Here is a 12,605-nt window from a genome sequence, read left to right as displayed (position 1 = left end):
TCCAGTCACTGACATGACTGACTTGTCTACAGTAGCAGCCTTTTCCCTGAAGGACAGCATTGAGTCCCACAAAAACTACTGTATCTCCAAACTGACGAGACCTAACCCCAGACCCCTCAGGGTCCAAACATCTATTCCTAATATCCTGTTATCACTTGAAGACTACCTCAAGACTACCTAATATTTTTATTTCCACTTCCTTCGTCTGAGAACTTTTGTCTCCACGAGGAGGACCTACTCTAATATTAGATGACTGGTCCTAATGTTATGGCTAATTGGTGTAGGAGAAGGCTTTTTACCTGGATGACTTGAATTTCTGAATTTTAAAGAATTAAATGCACAATGATTGGGCTGATTTTGCAGGGAAGGACTTTAGTAGAGAGGATAAAAATAAAGAAAGTGAAAAAACTTAATGCTATATAATTGGCCCTAATGGGCTGAGCGCTGGAGAAGAGCTTTCTGAGCTTCCACATGAGGGACAATCATTATAACTTTGTCTGCTGTTCCTGCTCTGTTCTCTCTGCACCGTTTTGGAGCAGAACGCTGGTAAAAGACAGAGGTCTCATGTATCTATCCTCTCTAAATAAGTTGGGAACTTGCATGTGGAGAAACGAGCAAAAACAATATGCTATCCTCAACCTAAGCGTGTAATTTCGGTGCCTAAATGTAACCAGAAATGAACACTCGTCTCATGGTTGGAAAGGTGGCATTCGGCCTGAAAACTCAGGCTCTCTGTCAGTGGTCCTTACTCAGTGAGATTGAGATATAGATCTCTATCCTGAATTAAAATGGATGATAAAAGTGTTGCCAGTGTGTTTAAATGAGCCTCTCTGCTCCTGACTGAACTTCTGTATGTGCATCTTAGACCGTACGCTCATTTCTACTTTAGCCGGTGTCTGACTCACCTGTCCAGGGACTTGAACCAGCAGCCCTTCAATTAACAGTCTGGCTCTCTAACCGGCGGTCTGTCACGATCCTGCGAGGCCTTGCGTGTTGAAGTTCCATCCTTCCATTTTCCGTCCTCCTGGTGTGATAATTTTTTAAATTACTTTTAAGTAAGACTGCAGATTAATTAAAACACAGTCAATTTAATTTCCTGGCTTCATATATGAATTCACAGTGGTAATTGAATACCCAACCTCACTTTTTATATTGTAACTTAGCAGTTACAAGAGAAGTTCCTCATCAATTCCTGATAATCACAGTCAAAACGAAGTGGGAATGAATATACACACAGTTGTCTCCTCTGGCCTTGCTCACTACAGAGGAGCAGAGGTGGAATCTGTTTTCCTTTTTTTTTTTTTTTTTTTTTTTTTTTTCTGTTTGCTGAAAGGGCCGGGAATTGGATGACTGATCAATAATATTGGATTTGCGGATGGCGTGTGGTGCAGCTGAGTCCAGCATGAATGCAAGGTTCTGATGAAGGGCCTACTACAGAGACAGCTTTGTATAGTGGATCAGACATGTTGCCTGGGTGGAGCTCTCATTTGGCATAACACAGAGATGTAAACAACCAATGTACGGAGACATTAAAGCAGCAGCGATCAGGGCTGTTTGTGGCAAAAGGGCAATTTGGTTAAAACTATGCAGGCTGCCGTCACGTATTAAAAATCTATGCGCGATCAATATAAGGATTCATGCAGGTGAGGGGAAGGAGATTGAAAAGAGGCTGAAAATAGATCTGACCTGTGGTAATTACGACAGCAGGCGAGGCCTTTGTATGTCAGAGTCAGGTCTTGGCCGGGATTGTAAAATAGCCTTTCATTTCAGAAGGAAGCTCTATTTGTTTGTAAGGTTGTTCATCAGGTTATTGGGTCCCTACACGTGACTCACCCCCTCCGCTTCCTCCCTCTCTCTACCTCCTCCCTCTCGCCCCACTTGCTCACTGGCGCTCTATAGCCGTTGCAAGCGTATTGATTATTTCAAATACTGATTATCTAAAAGGCCTTCTGCTACTGTAGGCATTGGATTTATTTTGGCTTAATTATTTATGGGCCAGGGCTAGCTGTAAGTATTACTGCTGTGAGATCATGAAGGATTACACTGTTAATATTCAGCAGTGTATTTTTATTTATGTACACTCCAAGCTTTCCTGGATGAGCGTTGGCAGGCTCCCTAAACGGCCGCGTGTCTCCACTCTTCTTCCTCTCACCGTTTTTTTTTTTTTTTTGTGTCTCATTTGTGTGTTTTGCAGAGGGAGCTAAACTCTGTAGCGTCTGAGCTGGCGGGTCGACAAGAAGAGAGCGAACATTCCCACAAGCACCTGGTGGAGCTGAGCAGGGAGTTCAAGAGAAATGTCCCTGAGGTGAGTCTAGCACCCTGCCCCCCATTATCTCAGCTGTATGTGTCATTTTCCTCATCTTCACCTCAGCAGGTACTGGCTGTCTACATCACTGCTGCTGCTGGAGCCCCAGCATATACCTTGGAGCAGGGAATTATTTCTTTCTTTTGTAAAATGTGCATTAGTGAACTCAATGGTAACAGTGCACAAGTCAGGGTTAGCTCCCCCCCTGCTGCTCCAGTAGCACAGTTAATATTTAAATACTGAGACCTTGCAGTATTAGCCTCTGGCTTGGAGTGATGAAAGGCCGGGGTGGGGTGGGGAGGGTAGCTCGTTTACAAAAGGGAAACACAACTTTGGTGCTTGATTCAAGTGTTTATCAAAAAGTTCAGAACTGGAAGATGACTTTGATGTTGCTCCAATTTTCTGTGATGTAACAGGAATTAGTATGTCTCTAAATCCAACTGGAATGAGCACAATGAACACTAATGCCATGCTACACAGATGCCTGATATGAATATAGATCTTTTTCTGTCTGTATAATAGTACATATAGGAGTTTATAACTACAATAGTACAAAAATGGATGTATGTTTTTAGATTTTAAAAAACAGACCGGTAATTTTGGACACCAGTTTTAGAACAATGCTCATATGTACATCAATATGAACACTTTTTATTCTACATGGCTGTGAAAATAACCCTTCCTAAAATCATAATCCACAGTTTTCACCTCATCTGTTTATATTTGATGTGCAGAATGAGAATGAATATCTTTGTGGCCAGTAGGGGGTGATTTTATAGTTTTAAAGGACACATGCATATATTGAGACAAGTCTTTCACAAGTTGCCACAATGGTATGAGGTCTTTATGAGCTGGCTGCAATGTTCTTTGGTCAAAAATATCACAGAAATGCAGGTCTCTTTTGAACCATGAATTCACAGCTCTTTTCATAGTAGTTAGGGTGAGCCTATTGACTCTACTCGTCTCTTTTCCTCTTGTTGTGTCTTATTTGAAATCTGTCCTACAGCTTGTAGCTGCCATGCAAAGATAAATTTGGACGCTAATGACACTCGGTAACCTTTTAAGTACATTATTACTGTATGAGGTCACATTAGCATACACAAAAATGGGTAGAAAAATACGTTACGGGCAGTTCTTTCAAATATTTACATTTGCTTTGTCAGTAGTTCTACCACAGACAGGTGGTACTGATCCCTGTTTTAAGCATAGTCTCATTGTGAATCATGCATTGAACTGGCGTGCTAAAACATTAGTAGAAAATAACTCTTCCATCTCATATGGACTAGATAAATCCTGGGCTTTTTTTGTTTGTAGTTTTTAATGCTAATGTTAAGAGCTATTGCTTATAAGGCAACATTTAACTAATGTTACTGTTTGATGCAGCCTTAGAAAGTGTTTTAAGTAGCTTAGAGCGCAAGTTTACTTTTATTTTACTTTTTTTTCTTCTTCTTCCTCGTCGAATTTCTGTCGTCATCTGGTATAAGTGATAGAATTGGCAATGAATCGTGCGCAAAGCAGCATGGGAAGAACCAGACACCATTTGATAGACATTCGTAGCGCCCAATAAACGGCTCTAGGCATTCGTAAACCACGCCTCAAATACGAGAAAATGCACACCTAGTTCCCAGACCACCATCTCATCGAGATGTGGACGCGTCAGCCAGGCTAGGTAAAACAATATAAGCTCATTTCTTTAAGATAAATCAACTAAATAACTCCTGGTGTTAATTTTTTTTGTAGCAAATCCAAAAAGCAGGAACAGTGAATATGAAAGATTTTATGTCGAAGTTGGTTGATGATAGAGATGAGGAGGCTCAGTAATTCTACTCTTAAGTGTGAATGCGGCATATAACTCAACAGAAAATATGAACGGCTCACTGAATGAGATATTTTCAAGCCTGAGAGGCTCCAAACATGTATCTCATGATATATTCCCTTTAAGACACACATGGATTGTAAAACTAACCCATAACATCCCACTGAATCCACATACAGAGCACTCCATCTTTATTATTTTCTCCACAAAGATTTGCAGATTGATGTAGATAAAAGGGGCAACTCGGTTCTTTTGTTTTACCCTTCCATGATAAGGTCATTTAATACTGAATTAACTGTTACCAGGAACAGTATGGGTTGGGTTTCCCAGGTTTGAAATTATAAACTTTTGCTGTCACTGCAGCAAAGTAAACAAAAGGGTCATTATTAGTTGGTGCTAATACCTACTGAGATGCCATCTGTGCATCGCTTTGCTATTTTTCATTTTCTTCTGCATTACTCTGACAATGTACCGAGACCTCAATCCATCTTTCTTTTGTAAGGAAAAGTGGTAATTAAGGTAGACTGAAGTGAACACATGAAAAGCTAAATCTATGAATGATACAGATATGATTTTTGTCCTTTTTCATCATCTTCTTTGAAATGATTATCCATCGACATTTGGCTGAAGTGAAAGAGAACATTTTTATGTTTTATAAATGAACACTCAGGCTATTTGCTGTGCAGCCTGCCTATCTCAGAGTGAGTATGTAGTGTGGTGCTGTAATCTTGTCAGTATAATACAGGCGTTTAAGGCAGGATCAGGCTGTCACCACTGGCAGCACAATCCCCTTACCTGAGGCTGTGAGAGCTCGCACAAGTCTGGATTTCTGAGCTGTAACGCAATCTATTGGAAAGCCCCACTTTTCAAACATGCCCACTCAAACCCTTTAGGTTTAACCACTAATACCCACACGCTGCAACAACACAGCTCACCGGCACACACAGTACGCAGTGTGATAGAAGATATGCTGAGAATCCGTTAAGATTAAAGATTCTTTTAGTTGTTTGTGCCTCACTGGGGACAACCTGATTCCCGAGCAGGTGGAGCATCTGCACAGCAGAAAATGCTGAGACAGAGTTTTACTTTTTTTTTTTTTTTTTTTTTTGTCTTTACATAGGAGGTCCGGGAGATGGTGGCACCTGTTCTCAAGAGTTTCCAAGCCCAGGTGAGTCTCTTTATTTTACAGATTACTCTGCAAAGTAAAACAGAGTCTGGAAACCTCTAAGCAGCATTTTATTGCTGATTTCCGACTCCTCTGCTCAACAAAATTACTTAAAGGAGACACTCCTGTTGGTTCCTGTATGAACATTGACGAGAGCAGACTGCTGTGCTCCTGGAATAAATGATTTGATAGATGGGGGAGGAATCCATGGCATGCTTTTCATGTTCCTGCTCATCTGGTGCTTATTGACTGATGCCTTTTCTGTCAAAGTGAAGTAGCATCTATCTGCCATTAGATGATCAGATATCTGGCTTCTCATATTTTCTTGGCAGAGACAAGCCCTCATTTCCTGTTGTGATGGTGCATTCACCGTGCCCCCTCTGACGTCGCCATATTGAAAAAGTCATCTGATACCTACCAAGACTCTGCTCCAGCCATTAAACCAAGGTCATAAATCACATTTGTGAGCTGCGTTATGGTCCGCAAAGCAGAGGCTTATGGAAATGATACCACAAATATGTTTCCAGACTCGTTCTCCCCCTCTAAACTCCCGCTCAGCGCTAACCTGAAAGCCCTATCATCTGTAAACATGAGAACACTCAGCATGGATTGTTCAGATCTCTTGAAAGTGATTATTGGCAGCTTCTTTTTAATGCTTTCTAATTGACTATGCCCGAGCAACCGTGTTCCCTAGCAGGAGCTATCACGCTCAGTGCCACACTCCACAGTACACTGTGGTTGATTTCTGTACTAATTCAATTACTCCAACTGTAAAGTTGCAGAAATATCAGAAGCGCCCTTGCATATCTTTATTGTGCAAACAGGAACCCAAAGGATTAATTTGAGCACCATTGATGTCTGACAACTGGGAGTCTGGAGATCTTTCATAGTAGATAAAATAGATGGCTGATAATGAGCGATGATTTTCTTCTTCTTCTGTAGCTGCAGGCCCCTCTGGGTACCTTTTGGTCTCTGTTGTGTAACTTCTACAGGCTTGTGTTCTGCTCATTGACGAGGAAACAGATTCGGATATTGTTTTTTATAACGCGAGGTGCAGCGTGCAACTCAGCACACCATAATAATATAATCCTCTGGTGATTTCTGATACACTTTGACCTTATTGGTAATGTCAAACAGCTTGCAGAGGCTTGTGAACTTTACCCAGCAGTAGTCTGTACGACCTCAGCGTGAGCCGTGGGACCTCGACCTGCTGCTGCAGGGGGAGAGTGTGAAGAGAAGGTGGAGTTGGATGAGTTTGTTTGGCGATGTGGTTTGGGATAGGCTAATGCTCCCTTGCAGCTGCACTGTACAGGTGGTAAATGACAGAGACGTCCTGGCATGTGCATGTGTGCGAATGCATATATGTGAGAAAGAACTGGGTCCTTGCCCCACTACCTCCCCCACAACTGCAGTTCGGGGGCCCAGAGGAGGCCCCTCGTGGTATTTGGACCCTCATCATGCCACTTCTAAAGGAGAAGTCGGCTCCTTTGAAGTGTTAGCGACATGACAGGTTCTCTTTCTTTTCTTTTTTCATTTCAGTGTTCCCCACCCACTTTCTCTCTCTTCTCCCGTCCAATCTTGCCTTCTAATTATCACTAACCAGGCGACTGATTAGAAACACGTTGCCGACCTAGTTTTTCTGTGGAGCTGGAGGAGGAGAAAGGGTTAATCCCAGAGCTGGTGGCTGTCATTGGTCGCTTCCCTCCTTCTTTTCCTCTTTTTCGTTCTGCTCTCCTCTTTTCTTTCCCTGGAAGTTTGCTAATGAGGTCCCGTCAGAGCTGAGGAGAGGTGTTAATTTGGCCTTGTGAAGTAGGAAGGAGATTAAGGACAGTGAGGAGCTGAGTTTACGGCTTAAAATACACCGCTGTCCTTATTAATCCACAGGGCCCTGGGAGACCGGCGTTTTTGGTTTTATAATGAACACTGTCTTATAATGAAGGTAATTTTAATAAAAATTTACGGTGAAGAAGAGGAGACAGTACTTGTCTCCGTGGTCTCAGGCACACCTTTGGGGCTCAGGGATATGACAGTTATTTCTCAAATAACCGATCGCTGGAGAGTTGGGGCCTGTTGGACCGCACTCTTCATACAACTTTCACTCAGACTTCTCTCTGCCCTCTGAACATATACAAAACAGTCCTAACCAAATTCACCAAGACTATGCAGGGCTTCTCAATGCAATTTACACCTCCATCTTCCTTTAGTTTTTAAACTCCCCTAAGGATAAACCTTTTGAGAGGCAAAAGAAAAAAGAGAACAGTGACTGATTTCTTGTGTTTCTTTCAGAAATGAAGATTCCTCCTCAGCATCAGGCCCAAATTAACCAGTCATTCTATTTTTCTCCTCTCCTCTTGATGTCATTTATTGCTCTCAGAAAAAGAAAACAGCGGTATGGGTCCCTAATTACCGAAACTTGCTTTACAATGATAATCCGTGGAGTAATTTAGCGTGCACAATGAGAGTTGTGGTGCTTGCGCAGATGGAGATTCTGATAAATAGTTTGTAACGTGTAATTAGCAGCTCTGCCGGTTACATACCATTAACCCCTCAAGCTCAGGAGTCATTATTAGCCCTCATTATCAAGCAGCAAGGTACGATCGAGCTGACTAGACATCAAAAACATCAAACAGCTATTAGAGTGCTGCAAACTAGGGGCCGGTGGACACCTGTTTTTTAGTCCAACTGTGCCATTTCTTCCCCTGAGGTTGGGAAGTGATGATGATGTTTTTATGAATGTTGTTGTTTTTGTCGTTGTTGCTTATTCTCTCTGATAGCGTGGTAGGTATTTTGAAGATGCAGCAGCTTTCGTCTCTGTGAAACTCAATTTGGAGATCTCAAAAATGACTGCAGAGTCTGATCTACATGACTGAGAAGTGAAATTCAGAAACCTTCTGCTTGGATGAGTTGTGACGCTTTTGTTGCTGTTTATTAAAAATTTACCTTGTCAGACAGAATGTTGGAAAATGATTAAATAAGGGAAAATGTGCAACAAAAGCCATAACAGTTGTTTGTCTTGTCACATTCACTTAACTGTCATTTATCAGAAGCATCAGCACAGCAGATTGAAGCTTGTGTAAAGCTTATTGCAGAGGATTTGACCAGAAGTTAGAGAGTAGAGGGTGTTGGTGTTGTTTAAGACTTTGCCCAAAGTGCTTTGCTTGAGTTCGCCCGCCATGTGGTGAGGTAGACAAACACCGTCTTTGATCATCCATTGAGAGACGACCAGTTCTTCCTCCTTTTGATTAATTCCTGAAGGAAATGATAATTTCTCTTGAATGTATGAATATGTTATGAATAGTGGAATGAATCAAAGAGTAAGGGATGATAATTAATTACAGCGCAACGATAAAAGGCTGTGGGTGTTATGACGCAAGCTTCCTCCGTGTCATTATGAGAGGCTCCGTAATTACCTTTCTGCACGAGCCAGCGCTCCTGGCGGTGCTGGCGGTGAGAGTGCCGCTCGCTGAGTGAGTCTAACGGTCATAAAGCTTTTCCCTGCCTAATTGTCTGAGGGGCTCTATGGCACTTTCATAGATGAGGGACTGTGCCGTTAGGAAAAATGCTTGGCAAAGCTACAGCTTTTCCAGCTCAATGAAGACAGATCATCATCATAGGCTAAACCTTGAGCTTATTAGGTACAGATTGCTTTAGTGGATGGCTAACTTGTGAAGGTGGTGTTGAAATGAGTGAGCAGCAGATTCATACAGTCTAATATAGACCATTTTCAGTAAGCTAGTGTTGATTTTCTTTCATATGTTATAGGCTCATATTCCTGTGCCAATAAACCACATCCCTGCCTTTCAGTTACCTCTGAATATTCCCTCTGTGTTATTATTCATGCCCTACCTTATGTAAGGGGCATTTACGACACCGTTCCACTCCTCTTTTCTCACTCCCACTCTCCCATCCTCCCCTACCTCCCCCCTGGCTACAACCAGACTGCTCCATACTGAGCTGACGAGGTATCTCTAATGTCTGTCTTCTGCTCGGCTGTCAGGCTCATTGAGCAGCAGCCCTGGCCCAGGATCTCCAGGCCATTACCTATTCACAGCACGTCCAGGCCTCCAGCCTATTGTGGGGAACATAATGGGCTCCTGGGCCATGTAAACCACTGGCTTTCTACTCCAGGTTTATCACTTGTGTCCTCTTCATACTAAGGAGAGGGAATGAAGGTGGGAGGCAGGAAGGTAGGAGAAAGAAGAGACGAGAGAGCGAAGGGGGAGAACTGTGGGGGTGCGTGGGAGAGTAATTGGACATTAGATAATACCTTCACTGAGTCTTTTACATCTTCTGCATCTCCAGAGGGTGAAAGCATTGTCTGTTCTCCACATCAGCGCACAAAAGCTGCTTTGACCCAAACTTAATGCACTTCTCTTCACTCATTGTTTTAGCCTTTATGACTATAAAGTTTACTTTCATTGATTAGAGTTGAACAAGCTAGTATCTGAACACAGTTTTAAATATTGTCCATTGAACCACTGCACCCTCTCATTTGAAGCTCCATACATTGACGAATGTAATAAACAAAGAGCCCAGTCAGGAGTTTGCTTGGTCTTATTTGGAGGACGCCTCTGGTTGTCATGAGCTAGTCCAGTTTAATTTCACACATCTATTTTATTCAGTAGACGATTGTGGAGACTGTTTCCAGTTTGTGTTTGCTAACTAGCTTCTGAATAATCATTGATGCCAAAAAAAGTTAACTCAAGATGACTTTAACAGAATATGAGTTTACATTTAGATTTAATGCAAAAAGTCAAGTGGATTGCAAATAAATTAATTTAGTCTCAGTGGCTGACCACAGCCGCTTTTCTACAAATAACTGACTCACTGAAAAACGTTAAAGCAAACAAGGCTGAGTGGCTTTAATTGAACAAGGGTGTGTTTTAATTTTGATGTGGTTAACTTCTCAGATCTCATTGGCTGAATGCGAAGCCCAAAACAATAACCACTGACAGCCCGTGTTTTCTGTAAACGTAAAGTATACCAGTCAGTGATTTTTGTTCTGCAGAATTAAATATGGGGTTTCTGCAGTACTTGAGGCCGCAGTTTCTGGACCATCTTTTCCAACATAATCTCGTTAAAACTTTTGGAAAAAAAACCCAAAATGGTTAGGATTAAGGTAAAAGTACAGGGTGGGGTGTCATTCTCTCACAGCATTTAGAGTAAACTCTTTCTTAATCTTGCTAATTCGCACTCCTCTGTAGTAGCTATCTCTAGAAATTAGGATCCTGAAACTGTAGAAACCTCCTACTTGTGGTACGTGCGAAGTCCCACCTCAGCAGTTGTTTATCCCCTACAAATCCATCTATTTTGCTCAGAATTGTACATTTTGAAGACTTTGCCACGTCGTCTAAGTCCCCTAATCTGCAATACTCACTCTGGGATACTTTGCAATGGTCTATTCTAATATTGGGGTGATTAAGTCATACATGTCAATAGGAGAAGCATAGAATAGGAGGAGAGCCAGAATAGGAAGCTAAATGTATATAGTCACATGTGCGTAGAAGCAACTGAATGATGATGCATTCACTTTCTTTAACAGTATAAAAGATATTGCATGGCTGGCTGCTCGCTGTGCACTGGCTGCAGCCTTGTGCACTCACTGTTTGAGTGCAGGAAATGCAAATAGAAGAGGGATAGAGGAAAATAAAATTCATAAAGAAAAACTTACTGGTTGAACAACACGTCTCTGTGTAGTTGCGTTGTCTCCCGTATAAATAATTGGAACAGAATCAAACTTTTGTAATTAGTTTAGTCACAAAACACAGCTGTTTCTAGGTTGAATTTGCAAGGCAGCTGCTCAAAAATGAAGACTGTCTACTCATGTCCACTTAAGTATTTTTGATGGGATGCAACTATTTCTCCAAATAAACTAAATCAACATCTGTTGCAGTTTAGCCTCTTTGAGTAAGACATGAAGGTTTCAGATTCTGATTTAAGTTTATCACAGTTTTAAACAGAACATGCCAGGTCTGCCATATTTTCAACAAAAGCTAAATGCACAAGTAGCTTCTCCACATAGCTTGCGCTCGCTTCTCATTTAATCTGTTTCTCATGGTGCATACAGAATGGTTGTGAAGCCAGCAAATAGTCTGCAGAGCGCTTATGAAGACCATAGTGTTGATGGTAAAAACATCTCATTAACATGTTAACAAGGTTTTTAAACTTCAGTTTTCTTTACAGCTGATGGACATTTCAATGCTTTCAGTCTGCAGTTTAGAATCTGAAAATCTTAAATAAGAATTTGCCTGAAAATTTCTAGAAAATGTCATCAATCTGTTTAGCAAAACCTCCCAAAGTAATTTTGAAAATTAAATATTAATTCTGCAAATGACAACATAAACAAACTCAGATGGGTGGTGGTGTTTCACCTGTGGGGCACCATTTCAGCTCCACATTGGGCCTTTTTGTAGAAGTTTAATTTATGTGACTGCCCTTGTTTGTTTCCTGTGTGGTGACTGATTGTTGTGATTCTGCTGGGTGTTTTTATGCTGAGACGCCTGAACCTTTCCATCAGCCTTCCCTGTGTCAGTCTTATCCCTCCTCCGCTGTGCTGTGATCTGACGTGTGTGTGCGTGTTGGCGTGTTTGTTTTCCTGTCCTGACTGATGCCCTGTCGGAACATCCCAGTTGGGTATATTCATCATTATGGATGCGTGTTTAGAGCCAGGGATGCACACCAGGTAAAGAAGAGGGTGGGGGGTGTTATAAATAGGCACTTGGCTCTCTAGCCATGTGGAATTGATGAGTTTCAGCACATTCTGCTCTGGAGTGCCAGGTTTAATTTCTGCTGTCCTGACAGCACAAACCTCAGAGCCGAGAGACGTCACGCCTGACTGCCGCTGCTGTGCAAATGTTAGCCATGTTTGAGGATGGACGCACGCATGGCACCGGCTGCTGCGCTCCTATTGGATGCACATCCTCTCCTTTAAATCCCTGTCACCTTAAGAGACAGACAATCACTTTCCCTTCCTGACCAAAGAGACACTCACCAGCAGCCCACTGTACCTAATCTAAGAAGCAATTTTTAAGTCTAACATGGTAAACTACTTGTTATAAGACAAGTGAGAGGCTCCCTCCCCTCATTGCCCCTACAGACACCTTTTAGTCAGAGAGCAGCAGCACTTGCAGCGGCAGTAGCACTGTCTCTCAGATTCTCCGACTCCTGGCTCACTCTCAGCTGCTGGCAAGAGCACAGTCAAATTAGCCAATAAAAATGTGTGAAATTGGTGGCTCAGCGCCGGCGAGGACACGCCAGGAGAAATGAACATCAGCACTCGCACGACCAGGAAAAGCTCGTGTGAGGATGAAAAGGCGGAA

General features: G+C 42.2%; 1 protein-coding gene across 4 annotated transcripts in view; it reads left to right on the top strand.

Annotated features, from left to right (window-relative positions):
- Positions 1 to 12,605, top strand: part of cux2b (cut-like homeobox 2b) — a 92,000-nt gene that overhangs the window by 31,175 nt on the left and 48,220 nt on the right. For all 4 annotated transcript variants that reach the window (XM_075468228.1, XM_075468225.1, XM_075468227.1 and 1 more), the window contains exons 2-3: positions 2,195 to 2,305; positions 5,242 to 5,289. In XM_075468228.1, coding sequence (XP_075324343.1) covers positions 2,195 to 2,305; positions 5,242 to 5,289 — 159 coding nt within the window. The remainder of the gene's footprint in view (positions 1 to 2,194; positions 2,306 to 5,241; positions 5,290 to 12,605) is intronic.

The sequence above is a fragment of the Odontesthes bonariensis genome, chromosome 6 (genome assembly GCF_027942865.1).
Source record: "Odontesthes bonariensis isolate fOdoBon6 chromosome 6, fOdoBon6.hap1, whole genome shotgun sequence".
Taxonomy (NCBI): domain Eukaryota; kingdom Metazoa; phylum Chordata; class Actinopteri; order Atheriniformes; family Atherinopsidae; genus Odontesthes; species Odontesthes bonariensis.
This window is presented reverse-complemented; position numbering and strand designations above follow the sequence as displayed.